The sequence below is a fragment of the Protopterus annectens genome, chromosome 6.part1 (genome assembly GCF_019279795.1).
Source record: "Protopterus annectens isolate FY-2018-M chromosome 6.part1, PAN1.0, whole genome shotgun sequence".
NCBI classification, from domain to species: Eukaryota; Metazoa; Chordata; order Ceratodontiformes; family Protopteridae; genus Protopterus; species Protopterus annectens.
In genome coordinates this window covers 277,438,446-277,464,498 of record NC_056738.1, presented here as the reverse complement: position 1 = coordinate 277,464,498, position 26,053 = coordinate 277,438,446, and the positions used below count along the sequence as shown (strand labels likewise).

The 26,053-nt window shown below is 39.4% G+C and overlaps 1 protein-coding gene across 1 annotated transcript in view; it reads right to left on the bottom strand.

Annotated features, from left to right (window-relative positions):
• The window catches only part of LOC122805511, a 2,681,670-nt gene extending 2,669,705 nt beyond the window's left edge, over positions 1 to 11,965 (bottom strand). The window contains exons 1-2 of the mRNA XM_044075707.1: positions 11,899 to 11,965; positions 5,494 to 5,624 (exon numbers count right to left, since the gene is read on the bottom strand). Coding sequence (XP_043931642.1) covers positions 5,494 to 5,624; positions 11,899 to 11,937 — 170 coding nt within the window. The 5' untranslated portion in view covers positions 11,938 to 11,965. The remainder of the gene's footprint in view (positions 1 to 5,493; positions 5,625 to 11,898) is intronic.
• Between the last annotated feature and the right edge of the window lie 14,088 nt (positions 11,966 to 26,053).

The window sequence follows — 26,053 nt, the reverse complement described above, 5'->3', positions numbered from 1 at the left end:
AACTGCTTGTCCTCCGCCGACATGGACTCAGGAGGGGAGGCAGCGTATTCTTTGATAAGATCCCACTGCATCCTGATGACATGTGCCATATAGTTCAGAGACCTTACCGAGAAGGTCGCTAAACTAAAAACTCGCTTCCCTAAGTGGTCCATCGAGCGGGACTCCTTGCTCGGTGGATGGAGTGAGGGGCTCTCCTGAGCTAGATCCCTCTTCGTGGCAGCCGCCGTCAACATGGCATCTATGGGGGGGACCTTGCTCTAGTGCGACCGGTCTGAGGGGGGACTTAGTATTCTGTCCGGTTGTTTTGGTATTGGCTCCACGGTGTCCGGATCCTTCCACGCCCTGGTGGTAATGAGGTCCACCAAGGGGTCGGCCGGAGGGGACACCCAAGAGGTAGACGGGCCTGCTTCGAATGCCTCCAGAAACACGGACTCATCAGAGGAAGACTTGGGGGCAGACCACCCACCTCTGATCCTCAGCATCTCCATGATGTCTCCAAAGGAGACATCCTCAGGGGGTGATCTTGGGGAGCCTTCCCCTTCCTCCACGTCCGTGTCCTCAGTTAAGGACTCAGGGGAGTCCACATGCCTCCTCTTGCACTTATGCTTGCGGGGCACTTCCTCGGGGGGGGGGGGGCTGTCCGAGGAGGCCTTGCCAGCAACATCCTGTTCCGAAGGAAACATCTGGGACATTGAAGCAGGCTGTCCCTTTGGCCGGGTGATGGAAGCCTGGCCCAGCAGAGAGGGAGTGCAGGGAGGAGCAGAGACAAGGACCGGGGGTCCGGATGCTCTCAACAGAGCCCTCTCCACAACATTGAAAGATGAGGGGGAACCACTCTCTCTGGACTCCGAGAGTCGGCTCCCACTCAGATCTGATGAAAGGATCGGAACCAGTGCCGAGGCCATCGGATCCGAAGGACCAGTGTGCTCCGACCTGGACGGAGCCGAAGGCACACTGAATCCCTCGGATCCGAAGCTCGGGCCACGGCTCCGAGAGGTCGGATCCAACAGGCTCGAGGGCAGGGTCGGATCCGAAGTACCAAGTACTGTCGGTGCCGACCCACCCCCGGCTCCAACGCTGCTCGGCTCCGAACGCTCCGAACCTGGATAGCGGGTCGGAGAAGGAGCAATAGGATGGAAAAAAGGTGTCGAGCTCCCCCCCGAAGGGGGGGAGGCAAGAGCACTCCCATCTGCAGCTGGGCCTGGATGAACCTTCACATCATCCGGTCCAAGTCTGCATCGGACATACTGAAAGTCGAAGTGGTCACAGAGGCAGGCCTGGAATGCCACCTCGATGACCTCGATGGAGATCAGGCCTCCTCCTCCTCGGGCCCTGGGGAGAAACAAGGGGATTGGAGCCAAGGAGGAGGAGACCTAGAAACAGTGGAGGGAGAAGCCCGCTTAGCTGGCGGGTCCGAAGCGGAGGTCTCGGCCCGCCGCTTGTGGTGCTGCTCCCTCCGTTTCTCCCTCTAGGCCTCCCTGTCCTCCAGCGCTTTAGCGGGGGTTTGAGTCCCGGCCGGAGGAAGGGGGGCAGGAATGGCAGCAACCACAGCCTGTGGTGGTACCACGGGAGCAGCGGAGGCCGGAGCTGAGTCCGGGGGTAAAAGTCCTGCCAAGACCAGCTTCGATCTCCACTCTTTCAGTGCCCTGGGGTTGAACGCTGCACAAATGGTACAGCCTGAGGTGAGGTGTTCAACCCCAAGGCACTGGCCGAGTGTGGCCATCAGCTGGAGAGAGCTTATGGCCACACTCGGTACATTTAGAAAAAATGGCTTTTGGGGCCTCAGCCATACTTAAAAGAAAAGTAATGTTACACACACACACAGGCCCCAAAAACACAACACACACACACACTCTCTAACGACCAATGAAGGGAGGGAAAAAACTACTTAAAAGAAAAATATTTTAAGTCTATACGGAACCCAACACTTACACACTTAATATTTTGGTGAAAAAAGAAGAAAGTTGACAGAAAAATTGAACTTAACTGCCAATTACTAGTCGAGCTCACAAGAATCCAGCTATCCACAAGCGTGGCAAACTAGATCTGAGGTCATGGAGGGTTAGCAGGGGATTATGGGTGAGGGGAGGAGCTAGGAGCTCGGATCCATTAGCTTGAAACAAGTTGCCGGCTCGGATCCGATATCAGATCCAAGACTCACATGTTGCTGACAAATGAACTCCCTACTTCAGATCCACATTTTCCCACTCTTCTGACCTTTAGGGTATGGTCTAGAGGGAGTAGAAAAACAGACTCCCACGGCAGAGAGAGTCTTGCCTTCCTGCTCACACCTGGTAAGGGTATCCTTCACCTTTGGTCCAAACAGAGCCAAACCATCGAAGGGGGTATTGGTGAAAGATGCCTTAAAGGGGTCAGCAAAGTTACATAACCGCATCCAGGCATGTCTTCTCAAAGCCACGCCTGTAACTGCAGCCCTACTCGCCCCATCGGCTGCATAAGAAATGAGCTGCATGGAGGAGTTGACGATTGAGTTAAGAGTTACCAGCTGGGAGTTAATCTTATCTTGAGCCCCCGCAGCTGATGGATCCTGAAGGGTATCATCCAGTTCCTTGAGAAGATCCCTTTGAAGACTGGTGAAGTGGCACAGATAATTCAGCGACCGTATGGAAAAAGTTGCTGAGGAAAACATCCGCTTCCCGTACCTGTCCATTGTCCTAGACTCTTTATTAGGGGGATGGACAGGCACCAAAGGGTCAGCCAACTCCTTCTTCGTGGCTGCTGCAACCACCATGGCATCAACGGGGACACTTTTTGTCAAAAATTGTTTGTTGGGTGGGGCTGTAATGAACTTAGTGGGCCTGCGGGGAGTTGGTCCCACTGTGTCCGGGGCTGACCATGCCCTTCGAGCCACTACTTCCATCAGCGGGTCAAAGGGTGGAGACACCCAGTAGGTGGAAAGGCGAGAACCAAATGCGTCCAGGTATACCGACTCGTCCTCAGAAGGGTTAAGGGCAGTCCAGTTCCCCCTCTGCTTAAGGATCTCTAGGATGTCTGAAAAAGAGACATACTCAGAGGGGGATCTTGGGGACCCTTCCGAATCCTCCAAGCTGGTATTAGACGTGACTGACTCGGGGCAGTCGACATGTTTCCTCTTACATTTTCTCTTTTGAGGGGGCTCCTCTGAAGGATCAGGGGAGGCCTCAGAAGAGGAAGATATGCCCAATGGGGCGACCTGGAGCATTTGTTCTCCACGCTTGGGGTCAGGAGGGTGGGCAGAGACTGATGCAGGCACCATGGGGGGAGGAGCCAAAGGGGCTGATCGAGGGGCCAACTCAGGAGTCAGCACACTCCTCATGACCTCAAAGGCATCCCCATCAGGCAGAGCAGAGGGTCCCTGCTCCAAAGAGATGTGAACCCCTCCCGGCACCGAGAGGGACGGCTCCAAGGCTGATGTAGGAGCCGAGCTCACCTGCGCCGAGGCCCCGAGAGGGAGAACGGGGTCGGACAAGGGTCCGATGCCACTCGCCCCCTCGGAGCCGACGAGGGAGTCCTGGCACCCACATCCCTCCAAGGATGGAACCAATGAAGAGATCGGTGTCAACGAAGGAGCCGAAAGGTGTGGTATCGGCTCCAACGTTTTCATGATTCGAGCCCCAGCCAGCTCCGGCTCTGAACACAAAGGAGGAGTCGGAGGTGGAACTGCTGAAGATACAGGGACAGCCACAGTCTGTTGAGAAGGGCTGGTTAACATTTTGGCCACGGCCTGCGATTTAAGGAGTCTACTGACCACCCTCTCCAAGTCATGATCGGATAGCCTGGAGGACCAAGAGGAATGGGACCTATGGCTTCGTTCAGACTGAAGCAATGGTGACCTCAGAGCCGAACGAACCGATTCTAGGGAAGGGGACCTAGAACGTTTTCGGCCCAAAGATGGTTCCAACACTAAAGTCGGAGCCGATTGAGGTCAAGAGATGTCGGTTCCAGTCGGAACCGAAGAGGAGGCAGATGCTCCGCCCGGCGACGGCTCCAAACCGACGGCTTGGTGGGCTTTAAGGATTTCCCAGACTGAGGCTTTGCCGGGGACCCCTCTGGCTTGAGTAAGCCTCTCAAAATAAGCTTGTTCTTACGCTCCTGCAGGACTCTTGGGCTGAAAGCGTGACAGACCGAGCAGGAGTCCTGCAGGTGTAGGGGACCCAAGCAATAAACACAAGAAGTGTGACCGTCTGTCAGAGACATCTTTTGACAGCACGAGTCACACTTCTTGAAGCCTGAAACTTTAGTATCCTTGGACATACTGGCAAGGGGATACCAAAGGGAGGATATTAAACTAGTGCTTAAACAAGGCACACAGAAACACACACACACACACACGCACTAGTTAAACTAACAACAATAACAACAAGAATATCCACTAGTAAATATATACAAATATTACAAGGCTAAATAACTGTAGCTACGAAAGGCTAAACACTACTCCTATCAGGTACAAAAAGGGTGGGGTTAGCCACAAAAGAGAAGAAACAAGGGGGGAGGGGTAGAAACTCTAACAAAAAATGAGTTTCCTGAGTGGGAAAATCTAGGGGATACACACTCTAATTATACTAAAAGGGAAAGACTATCTATATAAAAGAGAAATACACAGGTAAAATTTAAGCTAATAATACAAAAAAAGATTAATACGACCTGAGCCAGTAAAACGCAACCTCGTAGCTGAAGCGGCAAACAAGATCTGGGTATCTAGCGCCAAGCATTGTGGGATATGGGGAGGCCTCGAGCCAGTAAATAGCTCTCGAGCTTTAGTAGATGGCCGAGTCGGTGCTGAGGATCAGCTCCGAACCCAACCAGCAAGAATGAAGGCGAGAGAGACAACTTAACATTTATGATTCATACAAATGCAGTAAGCAGCAACATTTCTGAGTAAGGCCTCTTGTTTCCAAACATTTCTGGCTTTCAGTAATATTGCACTGAGTATAACATGCAGATCTTCAGGCTGTGATTTGTCAGTCAGCAAAACAGAAAGGAACTGTATTACATCAGACATGCTTCTCCTTTCAAGACACCATCAGTAAACACTCACTGATGCCTTCTGAGCTAATTATTAGTTCAGAAAATTGCAATATAAAGCTGCACTGATAATCCAAATACAGGAAGTAGTTGAAAAGATATATGCAGTCGACAGATTTATTTGCTACCTCAAACCCTGCTCCATTTATTCCACAGTTACATTCCAGCATGGTATTTTTTATAGTATATCAATATCCAGAATTAAATATGACAGATCAGTGCTTTCTCTTTACAAGTAAAATACTGTTGAAACCTGTTGTTCCTGTGGTGTGGAGGGATATAACTAACTGTGGCCCAGCTGATCTGGGTTCAATTAGTGGTGGCAGTCTCAGACTAAAATCAGGCATTGAACAGGAGGTTTACTGAAGTGCCAGTAGACACAGCAAGGACATTGGGCACTGGAATAGCTGTCAGAATTAAAGAAGTTGAACAGAAAAAGAAATAAAAAAAAATATTGCTGAAACCTACCTTAGATTCTTGCAGCCAAGAAGCTGCAGGCACTTCTTGATGACTTTAACATTATACAAGCCACTTTTCACATTAAAGGTAAAATGTAGGACAGAATTGAAATAACCCATATCCAGAAGTTTAAACAGATCCTGAAAAAGAATAAATATTGATTAGTTATGGTAGGAATTACTGATAAATTAGTAATAACAGTGGTAAACAATTTTTAAAAAGGTATGGCAGGACAGTTTTATTACATATAGATATAAATACAGATATACATGAAAATATTCTTAATCTTGTGGAGAAGGTAACCTACAAGGCTAAGATGGTTTACAGATAGAAAGAGTAAGAGCAATAGAAACAAAGCCAACATTTTTGGCAAATGACTGTTGGGCAAGTTGTTCACAAATCATGTTAGTTGTCAAGGTACTATCTTAACAATAATGCGGATTAAACATTTTTGTGTGGTATTCACCACCAACTGCCTTTGTCAATTTTTACCCTTCAACTAGTTATACTTTTTCACATCACATACCTTAAAGGGACAGTAGTCTAGCAAATGAAATTAATTTAGCAGCAATTTGTCATTTTTGTTAAACGTTAACAGTACCTTAGCAGTTCATTCCAATGTTTGCAAGGCATTATCACAGCAAACTGGTTATGACGCAAAAAAAATGTATTTTCCAAGTCAGATGGGATTCAAATAGAAAAGAAAAATATTTGCACAAGTATTTTGCTGTTAGTGCCATTATATACAATCACTAGGAATATGATAGTCACTGTATTCTTAGAAAGTTGAACTATAAAGGTGACTTTAAAATAATTTAAGTTTTCTTAATATATACTTGGTAACTACCTTAGAGGCATCTTTACACTAAATCCAGGTCTGAAAACACTATTGGCAAGACAGATATTATGGAATGTTAAAAACCTGACCTCAGTATGAAGTTCAAGTTTACTTATAATAGCCTGAAGCCATATTTTGGCACTGGCAGTTACGCTTACAGTCAAATCTAGCATTTGGTCAGTAACTGAGTTTATGTTCATATAAAATAAATCAGATGAGATTAGGTTCATAGCTAAGTTCTAGGCTAAGTCCCCTTGTGGGCAATTTTAAGAATAGCCACTTTCCCTCAAGGTGAGAATCAAAGGATGTACCTTGTGTTTGTGCAGTAAAATGTTAAACATTATACCAAACCTATTATATGGAACATACCTAAAAAGAGAGAGAAAAAAAGAAACTGTAGCTATGGGAAGATTTAAATTATATCTAAGCAGTAACCGAATTATGAAGATGTGTTTGTAAAAAAAGTAAATCTAGTATGAGCTACTTTGTATGTAACAAAGAACTGCAAAGAGAATTGGCTGTTTATTAAAAAAAAAAGTACAACCACTTTTTTGTAAGATTCTATAGTTGTACAATATGCCAGTAAAAAAATATGCAGTGACATAAAAGAAAATGTAGGTCTATTAACATCTAGAATTAAGTGACACAAATACGTTTATGGATGTGTCTAAAGAAAATCATTTCACATATATGTAATAAAACATGAATGCAATTCTGCTTACAGAAATCTACAGAAAGTAAATAAAGTCATAAATCTTGCTACTAAAAGACTATCATCTAGTCTTAGCAAAGAAGCTATGGAACATTTTTAAAAAAATGAGAGGAACGGTCTTAATCAGAGTCAGACATAAATCTGGCATCTTTTGAAATGAATGTGCTTCCTTAGACATTTTACATATTTAATTCCACTTTTTACAATGTCTCTGCTAACCAGCTCTAGAAATTAACAATATAATTAGTTTCTTTATCTTGAAGACCCACATAATTGGGGTAGGGGGAATTCTCAATTTTCATTAAGTATTTTCTTTTTGTCAGAATATTAACCTGCTCAAAAGTAGGCACACATTTGGACACTATTTGCAGAAATCCTTTTGGGGGGCAAGTGCAGCTGAACACAATGCTCCATATTATCAGAAACCACTATTATCTTTTCCAGTACATAATCATTGCAAAAATTTAGCAACACAACAATATTGTTTTACTAGGTTTGAACCTCTTTGTTCCAAGATCTGTGAAGCAGAGAGAGAAGGATGAAGTTACCAAAAATTAAAATGAACTGTTTTGTAAAATTATATTTTTTTATTATATTTTCCACCCCCAGGTCTTATTTCAGAAGATGGTATAGTGTATTACGGCTGCAATGCTCTCACTCTGTTCTCAGTGGGAGGCTCTATAGAATGCACTCTTTTTTTGAAGAGACTGTCCAAAGAAGTCACAAATGTGGGTGGACTAGCCTGTCTAACAGAGGCTTTTTAAGTGTCTGCATGTTCACAGTACTTTAGAGCTACTGTACAGACCATGTTCTATTCAGGATGCAATCATTTTTTTCCTCTTACTTCTTTTATTTATTTAACATTTGATAAGTGGGAAAGTCAGACTTAGAACAAAAATCAATTTTCAGTGGAGGCCCGGGGAGAAACGCTTCACAGAGAATTTTCTTAACTGAAAATTTAATAAATTCAAGGACACTTTATGCAGGTATACAAACAGCAATATTTATCTGATATTATTCTTGAAGCAGCTGCAAAAAATGTTTTGTTATTGTGCGTGTGTTAACCTAAGTTTTGTATTGCTCCTAGAGTCTGTAATGAGAATCCTACTTCTACTAACTCCACCCCTGCAAAGCAGAATGCACCACCTTGCATGCAGCTCATACCTCTCAAGCTCTTAAAGCAAGACATCTGGACAAAGCTATAAAAAATGGGGGGACAAAGGCCCTAAAATAGGGACACTTTTTAAATATTGCTCTTACAACCTTAGAAAGTTGATAGAACAAACACATTTTGCATTAGCACACATTTCCTGAAGGATATGAAATCCAAAACTCAAACTTCTGTCATTATTTTCTGACTTCAACCCTCAATTATTTGCCAGTGATTTGCCAGAAAAAACACAATTTTATGAGAAAAAGTCCAAAAATAGAAGGCAGACATCTGGACATTCTGTGAAAATCTGTGCAGTTGTGAGGTATGACACTCATAACCACAGTTTGAAGCATCTTGTTCTCGTTATGGGACTACAGCATGCACAAGTCATCAATTTTTAGTTATTGAAATTTTTTATTTCTTCCTTTGGGTACTGATGGGAACAGTAATGATGCATAAATCATGAACAGTACACAAATGTAAAGTGTGTGCATGTGTGTGTGGGGGGGTTCTTTTAGAGTAAGACATCTGTCAATTTTCTGGTATTGCTTAAATGTCTAACTAAACAAATCAGTTGGTAACTGCTCAACTCACAGTACTAGCTTTTCTTAATAGGACAGTCTGCATTACAGTAAAGCCACATTATTTTCTGTTACCTTAATGTACAGTGTAAAAATCCAAGCAGCCAACACATTTCTGCAGCCAATGATTAAAAATGTTCTTAGCTTTGTACTTGACTAACAAGATATATAATGACATTATAGGCTGTAGTGATACAAACAATATTGTTACCCACAGGGAGTTCTTGCTGCACTTATTTTTGTTTCCATCAGATTTTGCTTTTTTTTTTAATTTAAATTCTACTTGCATCTTTCATATTATGTATTCCTCATTCCTGATGGGATGTTGGATGCATTTAAGGGTTGTAGACAGAAACTACAAGGCAGCCTGTATCATATTCCAGTTACACTGGCAGCTGGTTTAGCAGTGTTATGGCCAGAAACATTAAAAGTGTATTTTTTATGTTTTGTCTGGTAATTTGTTCTACATACAGTTTTCAGAACAATACCAACATGACATCTCAGATTAATGTGCATCATTTTGGCAATTTAGTCAGGTGAGGATTATGTTTTTACTCTACTGTTCAGCATGTGATGTAACAAGGCTTCTTAATTATCAATCAAATCAGGAAACCTCTAACATCATACTGTCATTTCAAAGCTTTGGATTATCCTCTTTGTCAAACAGGCAAGAATCGGTAGCTTCGGAACATCGATGACAAATAAGTGAGCACTGAAAGAAGCAGACATATTAATTAACGCCTATGTGGTGTGGAATGTTACACCTAAAGCAACCTATACACATCCTTGCATTCCAGATAATTTTCTGAAAAATCAAATTAAAAAGCTTAAGATACACAAATCTAAATATTCTGTGAATAAAAACTATTAAAACTATACAAATGGCAATGTTATCAGTAAAAAAGTATTTTTACAGTGATATGTCGGTGTATTCATAGTCTTTTCCATAAATATTATAGGTTCATAGGTGTGTACTAGGCTAACGGCCTTGGAACCTATATAAGCCTAGCCCAAGAAGATTCCCTGGCATCATACTGCCCAAAGCTAGTTCTCAGATTGTAATATATTACAATGCACACAAGCCCAGAATTATTTTCTTTGCTAAACTTTCACAATTTTCATATTCTGGAAACTATACATCCTAGACATATATTACTAAAATGTTTTGCTAAACAGACATATGCTTTGAAATTACAGCAAGAAATTCCTCTCTGAGTACGTTTATTGACATAATTCTAGAAAGATGAAAACATATGCTTGCTTGTATAATTATCAATATAAATAACATTGAATATCTCTCATGTTGTGCAACTTACCGTGCAAATATCAACATTTTTTCTCATCATGCCATGCAAAGGTTTGTTAATTACTTGTTTTTGAAGTTTTAAGTACATATGGAAATGATTCTTATTTTTATAATTAACAAATGAACAGCAATATCAACAGTATTGTGGGATGTAACTGGACATTGATAATAAGCTTTTCTGTCTTCCACCATGACATTTCATACCATACACCTCAATAGCATGAAGATCTCTCAGCAAAATTCTGAACATAGATATGAATAATAAGTGGCAAATTGTGATTAATTTCTCCACTGCAGAACATCCTAGCTTAACAGTCTTAGTGTAATTTGGTTAATTACTCCGTGCTCTTTCCAATAATACTTCTTGCCTCTTATTAATTGACAAGTCACTTATTTAAAGCAGCAAGACCCAAAAAAGCCTGGGCACCATAAGGAGTTATGGGTGTTAAAAGGACATATGCAAAAGGGTGCTATTGGCTTGAATGATGTCCCATCATAACTAAATACCATTGTAGCACTGATGCCTAGACCTCCCTCACCATGACTACTACTTAAATAAATTAAATAAATTAAATAATGACATAAAGAACAGTATGTGACTAAGTCTGCAGTGACCATAATATCAAATGCCACTGAAGGTTGAAACAAAAATAAGTAAATGGGCTACCAAGAATCAAACCATGACCGCTGCAGCTGCATAGTTGTGGCCATAACCACTAGACTAACAAAGAAACAAGCAATTTATTTCCCACTTATTCTTGTTAAACTTCTGTAATTAGTGCTCTATGGCACCACCTTGTGTCATTAATATTTTTTTCCGATGCTTATAGGCTGCCAATTATTTGTCTGTTCGGTAAACAGGACATTTGACAGCTTTGGAATGACTATGTCATTCGGGGTTTCCTGATTTGATTGATAGTTTGAAAGCTGTAACACAAAGAAGCTGACTACTAAAGAAATGATATTTAATGACAAAAATTGCATGTCTTGCCATTTCTAAACTTTTTGTGCATAAACCGCAGTGGCAAAAATTGCAAGTCTTGTAATTTCTAAACTTTTTGTACATAACCTGCAGTGATTTTTTTTTTTTTTTTGGTAATGCAGCTGCCAAGTCTTGTTGCTGCAAATAATTTGGGAGCTCACTTCATAACAGAGATTTGGGGTTAGCAAATCAAATTCTTTGCATGTTGTCAGCTATGGTAAAGCTCTGAATGGGCATGTGAGACTATAACATAGAGTACCATTCTACTATGATATTGGAGCTTCAGTGCAAAAAAAATATCGTATCATGGGTTGACAGAATAACATCTAACAGTTTACTATGGAGCAATAAGGCTGTAAGTTGCTAATGCGCTTCACTTTATAGTCTCAGTTTGATTCTCCTTTGTCTACTGTGTCATTTTGAAAAATTCACTTAACCAGAAAGCAATCCCATGTCACTCCTGAAAAGGCACGCTAATGAGTTTAGCTAGTTAGCAAATACATAAAATAACCCAAATAATGAGGTGTGCAGTCTTTACAGCAAGAATGGAGTACAGACTGAGACTGGATGGCATTCCTGGCATTTCTCAATTAAGGGAAACTGTCTGGGAAAATGTGAAGGAGACAGAGGCTTATGGGTATTTGAGGAAGACACAGTCATATGCATTAGAAAAGAATTCTGATGGTGGTGTCGCTATTATATGTAGTAATCAGGAGCTAACTAAAGACAGAGACAGTAAATATCTACCTCTTAAATTTTAAATATACTAACTTTCTCTGTTTAATTCATCTCATATAAATATGACAAGTTTCTACACCACGGTGATTTAAAAATGAGGTTACCTTAGTGAGGATTCTTTCAGCTTGATTTAATATGTCCATTGGGATGCAATCCACCAGAATATCTCGGGGAAACTTAGGAAAATAAAAATAGTAAACAAATGTTGTCTTAGTTATCAAATGTACAATATGAGCCTTTAACATTAACATCTATTATTCAGAAGTAGCCCATTTGATCATTTATATAGTACCAGTAACATTATAAACATATTTGCACACATTTTAAAATCAGTTATTTTCCTATTCTAGCTGAAAATATTTAGGGATTTCATTCTAATTACTGTTGTTGCCTATAGAGAATACATTACACTTAGACCTACAAGACATATGCAATATTCAGACTTAAAATATCATTAAATATGACTATATCATCAGATGTTGGCATCCCTTTACATGAAGACTCAGCTCAGTATTGGAATGCTGACTTTCCGTGTAAGCAACAGAACTCTGACCAATTCCATAGCAAAAGGAATGCATATGCTCATTTTGCAATCAATCGCACTGAAAATCAAACCACTTGTAACATATCCCCCACACATCAAAAGCAAAACACAGGCTTAATGTGGGGGATCTGCTATCTATCTTTATACAGATATAGGCTTCTAGATGGGCCCCATGTGTTAAAATGGGGAAAAGGGTTGTGGGCGGATGGATATATACTCACACATACTCCATGGTCACACAGCCATGACCAAAGTACATTGTTTCGGAAAAAGAGTTGATAAATCCCACATTGACTTTAACACTCGCCAAGCTATGCATTTGTTAGTTCTCTGCCTCCCATGCTAGATGGCAATAACCTGTGTAGTCGCAAATGGCTTAGTAAACTTATAAGTGTATGTGTAGAGATGCATTACCATACAGACACAGATACACGCACACGAACACTCGCTAGTATAAACCGAAATGTATGTATTTATTTTACACTGATGGGTAGCAATCATGCAAACTAGTATTGTCTTTGAATAATATACAATATGAGATACCACAGTTATAATTATGATTAGCACAGTCATTTGTGGCACATTGAAAATGGCATGACATTGGAATGGCATGACCCAGGCTAAATGGCAAAGAATAACAACGTACACATAATAAAGCACCAATGTAAATGGTAATTCCATAATAGTAAATGTTTCAGTGAGAAGTCACTTAGTAAATCATAACATGTGGCTTACACATTATCTATTGCATGGCAAGTGTCCTGTACATATGAAAGCCAATGCATGTTGCATACAGATGACTGTAGTGGTGGGTGCAAGGTTTGCCACCCATATGTCCAGTACTGACAGGTACATATTTTAGTTTGCATGAATGAAAAAGCATAACCTAAAGTTAGTTAAGCATGTCAGTCCTGCGAAGCAATTAACATTTGAAAAACAAAAAGAAAATTAATGGAATTATTTATGAACTTGTATACAGGTTATTTTTTCAAAAGAGATGTACTCTTCATCCTTCAAAAGTCCATATTTCATATAGGGAAGGGGGTCCCATGAGATCAAACTCAAGTAAAAAGAATCACTATGGTGACTGAAATTGAATGCCAATATTTTTTTCAGAAATTAAATGATTTCATTAGTATTACCAGTGTTTCGAAATTAGGAGCATCAAGGCTTTAAATATTTACTACTTTTTTCATCTTTTTTGGATTTGGCATAATTTTTAAGTTTGTATTCTGATCAACTATTCTATTTATTTAATTACATCATTTCTGAGAGTAAATACCATTCGTTGGTTTGAGTTTCCATTCTGATGAAGTCCATTTAATATACAGCGACAAAAGCACTCAAACATTTTATGAATAGGTTATGTAGTGACTGTTGTTTTTGGATATTATATGGTTCATTTTTGCAATTACCAGACTGTTTTTCATCAGACTAAATCAGCTATTTACAGACATTATATAATTAAAGGAATTACACAAAAGTATGCAATGAAATCATGCAACCATTTTAAATATGACAAGCATTTCACATTTATTTTAAATGTCTGCGCAAATATTTGTCAATATGTATGTCAAGTAACAGACCAAAAGTTCATCCCATGGTATAAAGTCAGGTACTATATTGTTAAAGATTATGAAAGCATGCATATAGACCAAGCTCTATCTTGCAGAGGGACACTATTGCCTATAAAATGTGTCTTACATTTTTAAAATAAGGAATGCATGCTGCCTCCCACTCCCCAGGCACACATTGTGTACTGTGAAGTGAAGATCACAGTGTTTTGAATGACTACATCTAAATATAGCAAAAGGAACACGGCAAAAGCTGGATGAAGTTTGTGGGTACACAGTACTAGTGGCATAAACAGTGTGTTGTACATTAGACATGGTTCACAGTAACCAAATACCCAGCATGAAGTTATGAATAAGTGTAACAAGTGTATCTGTTATTGATAATGTACACACTCAGCACAGCCCTCCCTATACAGCACAGAACTCATTCACAGCTGTCTACACCATGCCTCCAGTTATACAACTATACACCTTTAAGCAGTTGATGCCTCCACAAACATTATGAAGACCATGCACACTGAAGCAGACTAGTATCATTAACAAAATAGTTCAGATTGTAGGCAGCAGCATATCCAGATGTGCACATCTCTCCATCTTCCACCATTCCTAAGAGTTGGCTAAATAAATGTGGCACATTTCACCAAGTATGTTCATAAATCACATACTCTTTAGCACCATCAGTGGATCCAGACATATATGTATTTCCACAGGTATTAAAAAGGCAAACATGCTAATCAGCCTCATGTCACCAATGCAGCCTCATATGCATTGCAGAGTTCTGGGAAGCAAATTCGCAATCACGTACATAGCAGCCTTGACGGTCACATTGTCTGGAACATACATTATGGATCTTATCCTTAGCTGTTCAGAATGGAGAGTTACTTAACATGCATCATTACATATGTATTCTGTAAGCATACTGAAAGCTTAACTATTACCTACTATTAGCCTGAAATCACATATTGCACTATACTATTCTGTAGTATTGGGCAAATTATTTAAAAGGGAATATAAAGCTACAAGGAGAATAGCAAGCTGCCAGTAAACAATGGGAGTAGTCTGCTTAGAAAAGTAGCCTGCATATAACCGACAGGCATTAAGTGGTTGTTTACAAGTACACGTGATTAGCTATTTCATTAATCATACTGTTTATAATATAAAAAGAAAGTGGTTACAGTGGTTTATATACTGCTTCAAGTGAAAAGTAACAGCTAGTATTCCATAAAGGCAGCAGTTTGATTTAAAGTTTTAATATAACATTAAACTGCTGCTTAGTACATTGTTTTATTTACCATTTCTATTCTGTGTCATGGGGCCATTTAATAAAATGGTTCTTCCCAATGTTATGGATTTGTTCATATTGTCAACTATGCAATGGAAGTACACTTACGAGTCTAAACAGACACACGCTCGCATAAATACAAATTAAAAAGCAGTAACAATAAAACACAATGTTAATCTTTTAGACCAATTCACAAGATTAAAAACATCCAATACATATATAATTTGAATAATTTCAATTAACAATTAAAAGCAGGCCTCAATAATCAATTAAAACATTATTTTACGCTATAAGCTCTTAATATACATTTAATGGAAATTACCTTGTTCAGCTCAAATAAACATCAGCAACCAGTTTCATATGCCAGTATGCTGTTCAGATACAATCCATAATCCCCATCTCTAACTTTGGATGTTAGACTACAAAGGACAGGACAGAACATTTCTTTAAATGTTTGCACTAAATATAATACCTGTATAAAGGAAATGTATTCCCCATTTCTTTTTGACAGGATCATAATCACCTACATAAAATACAGGCCATGAACTACCAACCACAATATGTGCAATATAGGTATTTTTTTCTTTATACCCATAGTACTGCTCTGTTTTGGAGAGGTAAAATAAGGGCAATTAACTAAATACTAAGAAATGTTGCATCCCCATAACTTGTGTAACTTTAGAATTGCTTTAATCGTTTTACAAATACTACAGTACTTACCTCTTTCCAATAACATCTGTAAACTATGACCACTTAAATGCCTGTGGGCATTTACATAATACCTTAGATATGCAAGACGTTTTCTGTAACAATATCCAATTGTTTAAATGATGGCTTTAAACAGACCTACATTTTTACAAAATTCAGTCAGTAATCATGGATATGTATTAATACATATTGGCCTCTCACTTCATCCAGTTTCTACCAGTACTGATGCATTGCTGGATAATAAGCAATATTCTGGTCCTATAAGCTCTTAAATCACTTTTCTACCCCTCCTAAGTGTAACCTCCCTCAGCAAATAATGGCATAGTTCATTTAAACCTTCCTGAAATTTTGCCTCATCACTTGCTATTCTAGATATCTTAATAGTTTGACTCTTAGCAATGTCTAACTTTCTACTTCTAGTATGGCTACTAATATAATGTAGCAATTTGTTACTAAAACAAGGATTTCTAAACAAATCTAGATTCAAAATCCTGGGAAACAAACAATGATATATGCATACAAAAATCGGATGAATACATACAACAATGGCCTGTAAAATGTAAAAAAAAAACTTTTAGTTCCAGTGATGTAGTCAGTGAATTGTTGCAACAAAATAACTGTCACCACAATAACAAGGCAATGTCAATGAGGTGTAAACACAATATATCATACTTAAAGACAGAGTACACACAAAAATTTCCTTTCATCTTTCCTTACACAGACTGGAAAAAAGTAGACTATACAGGCCGACATTGTTATTCCAGAAAAAAAATGTTATCCAGACCTGAAAAAAAAAAGGCTTCATCATATCCTTCCTGCTTTAAGATCACATGAAACAATGTTTTGAATGTTGCGGTCTGTTTTTAATTATTATTTAAAATTACATAGTCACTGGATTTTTTGATCATGCAATTTAGCTTGAAAGATTATTTAAAGCTGTATTTTATTGCTCAGTATTGTCTGATAATGTTGCTTGTCTGTGAAGAAAGAATGCACTAACCATTATTTTAGTGAAGAGTGGTTCCTTGTTATTGTTCTCCAGTGCCTTTTTTATTTTTATTTCTACAGTTTAGCATTTGACATTTTTTTTATTGCTGTTTATACACACATGAAGTTATTTACACAGGTTGATATAATTAAAATCATGATTACAAATTTTACAAAATTTCAATATCATTAAAAATTAAACATGTGCATATATACACATTTATATCATTAAAGGAAATCCCACTTACATCACTGAAATGTCAGACAAGCAAAAAAAAACTATGACAATCAGACACCCATCAAGCAACCTAAAGTGGCAAGTGTCTGTTAGAGAAAAATGCATCTTGAATGATTATTCTACAGAAAATGCATATTAATTTAGTTTCTGCATAAATAAAATGTTAAATACTTGTTAAAAATTATATGTAATATAAAATGCATAGTTATGTAAACCATAGATACTTACTGTAGTTATATATGTTTCACAACTGCATTCTAATATTAAGCTGTAAAGTGCATTAATGGATGACTGTAAGTAAAGAAAGCATTGAAGGCATTTAGGGATGTACTATGGTCTAGAGAGTCTGGAATGCCCAGGAAGGGAAGAAAGCGTACAATGTGAAAGAGATGATGTTTTATGTGAGCTTGGACCTTCTTCGGGCTGGGATGGCTAGTTACTAGGAATGTTGGGGAGATAAAATGTTACTGGTACTAAAATTTACAAGGTCGAAAATAAAAGTGGTTACCAAGCCAGGTGGCTTATGTGTTACTAAAAACATAATTAAGTGTTCATGTGCAGCACTAAGTGAGAAGCATGAGGGTCTGCAAAGACCTTATTTGCTAACGTAAAAATTCTACATGCAAGTTACTAATAAAGATTATAAAACCTGTGTGACTTTGCTGCTTGGTCAGACTGATTTTTAAACATTGTGAAGGAAGTCTCCTAGCACTGACATATGGGGATTTAATGCCAGAATTCAGGATCGGTAAGGTAAGTCTTAAAAAAAAAAGAGACAGAGAGAGAAAGAAATGGGAACAAAGATAACCAAAGCAGGATTGAATCCCTGAAAAGGGAACACCTACTTATTTTATTTATTGTAATTATTGTAAAGGAAGTTGTAAGTATTTGCAAGAATGATTTCAGCTTACTAAAAATTGTTCTGGTGAGGTATTTCTATTTATTATAGGGGTGAATTAATGAACTTAAAAGCTATTTTGGAAAAAGGAGAAAAACAAAGTAAGTGGGGAACAAATCTCAGTATTTTATTCTTGGTATACTGCAGCTCTTAAAAGGAAAACGTCAGCATTAAGAGGGTTACAGGATGCCGATAAAAAAACTGTTGCAACAGGTAAAAGATGTTAAAAAAAAACAGTACAAACCAGTAAAAAGGGATCCCTTTATCCTGTTTTGGCAGGTTTGGAAAAAACTAAAGATGGCCAAAAAGCAGAAACTTCTAAAGAGGATGATAATCCTCCAGTAGCTACTGCACCCCACCCCCATATGTCCTGGTACGGTTGGCTCCTTGTACAAGATTCTGTTGTTCCTCAGGCCTCTGCATTTTTGAACACAAGGTCAACGTGGTACTCTTACATCTGAACTTAGTTCCCCTGTTCAGCTCTTAAATTTAGAACAGGCATCTGCAGTCAACAAGGTTTTTCTTTCTTCTTCCCATCATTCTCAACAAGCTTCTACCTTGCCAACAGAAGCACTAATATCTGATCCTCTTGTGGCTCATCACAAGCACTCACATAACGTAGGACAACAGGCTTTTTGTCCTTTTGCCACCTTTAAAAAAATGGGGGGCTAATGCTGATTTGCATACTATGTCTAAATTATTTCTAACTAAAAAAATCCATTAAGATTTAAATGAGAAATTAAAAAATATATATATAAAATAAAATGTTACAACCATACTTTGACAGATTCAAACCAACTGCTTTGGGTAGTTACTTCAAATGAAATAAGAACACGGTTATTTAAAAAGGCTAAAAATAACAAGTTTTACTCCCACAGAAAATGCACTAATAGATAAAAGGACAGCATTTTTAAATTACAAAAGTGTGTCAGGCATGTAGGTAAAATAAAGAGATAGCCCCTGCAGATTATTTGAGTCATCTTAAAGCAGTGTTTGATAGACACTCAGAAGTGCCAGACCCAAATGAGCAAGTTAAACCAGCTACTGCAGCTGCCTGTACAGTGTTTGCAAGCCCTGTACAAAATCAAATAAAGCAAGTGCTTATAGACTGGCAAGAAGAAAGACAAAGTCCATATTAAGTGCTGCAAATCATCAAAATGACTACAGCAGGGTAATAACACAAAAATAAATATTGACCCTTTGCTGCCAATGGATCAAAAAGGGCCCTATGTTAAAGTAGAAATAAATGCAAAGGAAATTCCATTCCTGGTGAACACTGGTAACACAAGGTCTGTATTCAAGTTACTTCAGACAGTCAAATACCAGTATTAAAACAAAGTAAAGGCAGTTGATGTAACAAATGCTACTGTTCTGTATCCTGTTTAAAACCTATACCCATTTCTTTAGGTCTGATTGAAAAAAAACATTCTTTCCTTTGAGTACAACTGCGCCAGTAAATCTGCTGTGCAGGCTGGGTTGTACCATTTACTGTACACCAGAAGGGGTGGATCTAGATGTTCCAACAGAATCAGAGGGAGAAGTACTATAATTCTTAGCAAAAGCTAAGAAAAGCCTTTTAAAGGCATATAGACAACTGAAAACTGCTGCAGCAGGTACCTGCTAACTTATGGTTAAACATGCTAATGAAGTAGGTATATTAAAATCTGCAAAACCTGTAAAAATAAAATTGAATCCATGAAAACCCCTCTGTAAAATTCCATAGTATCCACTGAAATCAGAAGCACAACAGAAAATCAAACCTACAATTCAGTCTTTGATACATCAATAAATAAATATTGCCAGCTAAAAGCCTTTGTAATACGGAATTTTCCCTGTAAAAATAAAAATAAATAAATTACTTATAGGTTTGTGCAAGATCTGAGGGCTGTAAACAATGCAGTATTACTAACTTTTCCTGTGATTCCAAAACCAGCAACGATACTTAGTTGCATACCATCTACAGCTAAATATTTTTCTGTAACAGATCTCTGTTCAGAATTCTTTTCTATACCTATCCATTCTGAAAGTAAGTTTCTGTTCACTTTTACTTACAAGGGACAGTAGGTTTCCACAAGGATACACTAAATCTCTTTCATTATTTTCTCAAATTCTAAAAAAATATATATATATTTAAAGGATGTGACATTTCCATGTGGGTGCGTGTTAGTGCAATATGTAAATAACTTACTAATAGCATCTGATTCTTCTCAGCAGTGATAACAGGATACCCTACATCTTTTAACTATCCTTGCAGGAAAAAGACACAAAGTGTCAACAGAAAAATTACAGCTATGGTTACCTCAGGTACGTTATCTTAGTCATTTAATATGTCACAGTAGGACCTTACAGCAGCTATCCCTCACTCTGAATCATCTTCATTACTCAAAATGAAACTCAACATCTCTTGACAGCATGTCTAACTGAATATGAATGTGCACTTTTTTCCCTGATCCATCTGCTTATCTAATATGCTGTTCTGTTCTAAATCTTCCATCATTGTTATCTATTGCTGAGGATGGTAAAGAGCATGATTGTGTGTGTGACTGATTATCTGCTTTCTTCTAAAAAGGACGTAAAGGACACTCCTATGCACAACACCAAATTAAATTTGTGGAGGATGCCTGATCAAAACAAAGATTTGGTGGCAAAAATATTTTGTTTAAACAAAAAAATATAGTCTTTTTTGTTGTTAAAAATTTTCATTGAGTGCCCATCAAAAGGACATGGATAATTTGGCAAATTAGGCCACCAAACAGATTATAAAAAAAAATGTAAAAATTCTTATGTAATGCTATTGCAAAACTCTATTAAAATCAAATATGTCATCATTATTAAAGTGTCAGTTTTCAAGCTGAAGCATCACTGGGAGAAGTTCAGAGGTGGCTCAAAGATGGATGTATTAAATCCTCTGATGGAATATGGCGATATCCGGATGGCTGACTGGTGACGCCTGCTTCCTTGCTACCTTACCTGGTAAAGGCACATATTTTACTAGCCCATTCGGGTAAGCCAGCTTTATTTAATTAAATTACCCGAGGTTAGTATACCATTCATGTCTCCTCTTTGATACTTTAGTATGTTGATAACTGTGTGATTGTTTAGAATACAATGCCAGCAAAAATGCAAATAGTAAGGCTTATCACCACCTTGGTGACCTTTTGTTAATGTTCAGCAGGACTTTGTCCAGATGACTAAAGTATTTATTAATTTACAATATGTTTTATTTATTTTACATTTGTTAACCGGGAGGGTCCGATGGATACAGGTCCATTTTCAGCGGAGGCCGGGGGAGAAAAGCTCCATGTTACACTCTTAGCAATTATACAGTTCTAAGCAAGTTTAAGACAAATTTAGGTGTTACATTATTTAGAGTAGTACAAAAAGGAAAATTCCACAGCATATAATACATTTGTTAGAAGTAATAAGTAGTAGAAAATTAACAAGAATTTTTTATGTATATTCTCATTCACAATACATTAGCATTTGTAGAGACATATATATATATATATATATATATATATATATATATATATATATATATATATATATATGTATATGTTGACATCCACACATCAGGAACATAGGTATTGAAGTAAGACCTAAATGAGAATATGAAGTTCTCTGATAAGGTTTATACCTTTCTCAGATACAGATTATAGTCTATGTCAGGTACAGATTTTAGTATTGTAGAACAGGTGATAGTATGTTTTATCCTATAGTACTGATGCTGAGTTTGGATGAAAAGCAAGGATATTAGCAGGGCTATGTACGGAAAGTGTTAGAGAGAAGCAGAATCTTTGCAACTGTGCATAGTTATTGTTTACCCTGGGGAGTAGCAAGAGCAGAGCCAATTGTTTGAATAATGGGATTTCAGGAGGTGTTTGAATTGGGTACTCAAAGAAGTGGTAGTTATGTGGTTTGGGAGTGAGTTCCAATTTTGGGCTATTGTGCAAGCAGAGAGAGATTTTCCTGCTTCATTTTTATGTCTGATTACATGAATGAGGTTTTGGCTGCTGGATCTTAGGGCTCTAGTGGAGTTGTGGGGCTGAATTAGTAGCTAGAGTGCCGGTGTTTTCTCAGGGTAGTAATAAAGTTTATGTGCTACTGTGGCTTGTTGAAGACGTAGTAGCTGACGAAGCTCCAGCCACTTGAGTTGCATTAGGGAATGACAATGATGGGACCTATTTGTGGAGTCAGTAGCAAACTTGGCAATCTTGTTGTAACATGATTCCATTTTGCGAAGTTCAGTAAGGTGAAGATTAGTTAGGATAGGGGAGGCATAAAGAAGGATGGAGAGGAGGTGGGTTCTAGCAATAGTAGCTTTGGTCTGTTTAGTCATGAACTTTTTATTTCTATAGAGGAGTCCTAATTTTCTGTTCACCTTTTTGATGGTTTGTGCTATGTGGGTATCAAATTTCAGATGATTATCAATCTCTACTCCTAGTAGTTTTGTGTTCTTGGTTAGTGTGATTTGAATATTATTTTTTGAGTTTATGGTGAGGCTATAGTTTGGGTTAGATGATCTGCCAGGGGTAAATAGGATTAGTTTTGTTTTCTTGGGATTTAGAAGTAGTTGTATGTTAGAAAACCAGGTTTCAGCTAGAGTAAAGTTATTTTGGGTAAGGGTATGTAGTTCCATTATGCTGGGGGCAGCACATATTATGGTGGTGTCATCAGCGTATTATACTATTGAGGCAGTGGGCAGGGAAGAAGGATTAATACTTTTAATGGGGATTTGTTTGTCTTCTGCATGGGTAAATGCTCATCCATGTCACAAAGCGGATTCTGTAAATTTGGTGTACCTTGTACTATTAATTGTGACCAGAAAACTCATTTTAATTCCCTAACCAGTTTTTTTTTAAGTTGAGTCTTCACTATCCCAACCATCTGCAATTATCTGGACTAGTAAAGAGGGTTAATAGGACCCTTCATTTTTTTTTCGCTAGATTTGTACTAAAAAAGAAGTTATGTCTTACCATAACGTTCCAACCGAGTTGTTGATCTTCTGCCAGTCATCATTGATGGGTTCGGTTCTGAGCCCTCTGAACTGAGTCGGCCTAATACCAAGCTCGTGCACAAAAACTGTTGAGCTAAGCTGCTATCCACAATGCCCTTCTCCCAGTTACCTCAGATCGAGTTTGCATGCAACATATAGAAGAAAACAGAAAACAGAGGCTATTTCTGCACAGAAACCCTGAAACACCACAAGGACCCAAAAAATCCACCAGGAGCCTTTGGTGGGGGACAGTGGGAGGGTGTGATGACTGGAAGAAGATCAACAACTCATACGGAACGTTATGGTAAGACATAACTTCTTTATTTTTAGTTGTTAATCTTCTTCCTATTCATCACTGATGGGGCAGAATCCCAAGCTACTTGGAGAACCTGGGTGGCCCCTATGGAAGAACATTCCTGAGAACCATAGAGCCGAAGGCTGCTCTTCCCCTGGAGACCAAATCCAATTTGTAATGCTTGATGAAAGTATGGGGTTTAGCCCAAATGGCTGCTGCACAAATGTCACCATGAAAGCCCCAGAGTGAAAGGCAACCAAAGTTCCGATGGTCCTAGTTGAATGAGCTTTGATTTGAATAGGTTTAGATTCATTCACTAGGGAGTATGAAAAGGTAATACAATCTTTGAGCCATTTTGATACAGCACAACCCATTCTTGGACCAGAAAAGGAAATGAAAAGTTGGTCCGACTTGAGGAAGGACTTAGTCCTGTCCAGGTAGAAGCATAGTTGTCTATGCACGTCCAATGAATGCAGACAGTATTCTCCCTTATTGGAATAATTTGGAAAAAACATAGGGAGCTAAATTTACTGGTTAACAGAGAAGTCGGACACCACTTTGGGGAGAAAGGATGGGTTAGTATGAAGGGATACTCTGTCCTTATGGAAGATTAGATACAGGCTCTTGATGCATAAGGCTTGTAACTCAGATATCCGTCTGGCTGATATGATCACTACCAGAAACAACGATATCCATGACAGAAATTTAAGATCACATGTTGCAGCAGGCTCAAAGGGGGTTAGAGAGAGACTGTAGAACCAGACAGAGATTCCATGTCTCTACAGGTTGCCTGGTAGGAGGTCTGATATGGAAAACTCCCTTGAGAAAGGTCTTGCAAAGGTGGGTGTAGATAAGAGGAACGTCATCTGAGCCATTATGGAAATTGGAAATAGCTGCTAAATGGACTCGAATAGTAGAAGCTGATGCCCCATTGTCAAACAACTCAGAAAGATACTAAAGTATAGCAGCTGTAGGAGCTGAAAAAGGATCTAGCATCTGATTAGACCAGATAGCGAATCTTTTCCATTTGCCTCTGTAGAGATTTCTGGTGGATGGTTTATAGGAGGCCAGAATAATATCACGGAGAGGGTTTCCTGCCTGGAGACTAACGGAAGTGGAGAAATCAAGCTGTCAGCTTGAGAGTGGATAGATTTGGGGGAGTCAGCCCTTGTGGGTGAGATATTGGGTCCTGACAAGTGTCCAGGAACCAAGGAGGTTGCAACAGGTGAGGCCAGAGGAAGGGAAACCACACTTGTCAAGGCCAGAAGGGGGCAATGAGGATTACTTTGCATCTCAACTGGATTGCTTTCCTTTGAAACAGGGTTATCAAAGGTATTGGAGGATAAGCATAGAGGAGACTCGCGAGCCAATCGTGAGTCAAAGTGTCTCTCTGTGACTCCCCGTTTGGGGGAAAGAGGGCAAAGTAGCTGCTGCGTTTTTTGTTTGAAGGGGAAGCAAAAAGATTGCAACAAGGCTGGCCCCAACGGCTGAAGATTTCTGCCATCACGTTCGGGTTGAGAGACCACTCATGTGGACGGAGGATGAATCTGCTCAGCCTGCCCACAATCACGTTGGAGCTCCAAGCGATATGCGTTGCTATTAAAAAATGGTTGGAAGCTATCGCCCAATGCCAAAGTCTTATGGCCTCGTGACATAGGGGGGGTAGGATTTGGTCCCTCCCGGTTTCTTTATGTACCAGACGACGGACATATTGTCCGACTGGATTGCAATAGTTTCTGACAGAAGGAGCAGATGAAGCACCTGCAACGCTAACAGCACCGCTCTTAACTCCAGGACATTGATATGCAAGTTGATCTCTAAGCTGGACCACGCACCTTGGACTGTCTTTCCCTGGAAGTAGCCCCCCCCCCCCCAACCCTATCAGGGAAGCATCCGTGGTCATCGTGGTGTTAGGTTGGGGAGTCTGGAAGGGGCGGCACCAAAGATTTTCGTATGTTCTCATCCACCAGAGGAGATCTTGTTTACAGGAATTAGTGATGAGGATCTGTGAGCTCAGATGATGGAGATTGGATATCCACTGGGACAAAAGGAGCCATTGTAGTAGTCTCATATGCAATCTTGCTAGGGGGACAATTGGGATGGCTGCCGCCATAGACCCCAGAGCCTGTAGAATTTCCCTTGCAGACACCTTCCTTCGACAGAGTATCACTTGTACTTGTAACCTTAATCTCCGAAGTCTGTGAGGAAGAAGAGAAACTTGGCTTGTTTGAGTATTGAATACTGCTCCTATAAATTCCAATTGTTGGGTGGGATGAAGGTTGGATTTTTCCCAGTGTATTGTGATGCCTAGGAGCTCCGCCAGTGCTAAAGTGTAGCAGACGGCCTGACCAATAGGCACTTGGTGGACGCGGAGAGGAGCCAATCATCTAGATATGGAAACATCTGGAATCCCTGAAGTCTCAGATGAGCTGTCACCACTGCTAGGCATTTCGTGAACACTCTGGGGGCCATCGAGAGACCGAATGGCAGGGCTCTGAATTGAAAATGATTGGCTCCCAGCTGGAAGTCAAGGAGACTCCAGGAGTGCTTGTCCATTTTGATGTGGTAATGCGCATCCCGGAGATCTATCGAGCACATCCACACACCCTCTCGAAGAAAAGGGAGAATGGATTGTATTGTGACCATGCAGAACATGGTCTGAACTACTGATTTGTTTAGTTGGCTGAGATCCAAAATGGGTCTCCGGTCCCCGGTCTTTTTTGGCACCAAAAAGAAT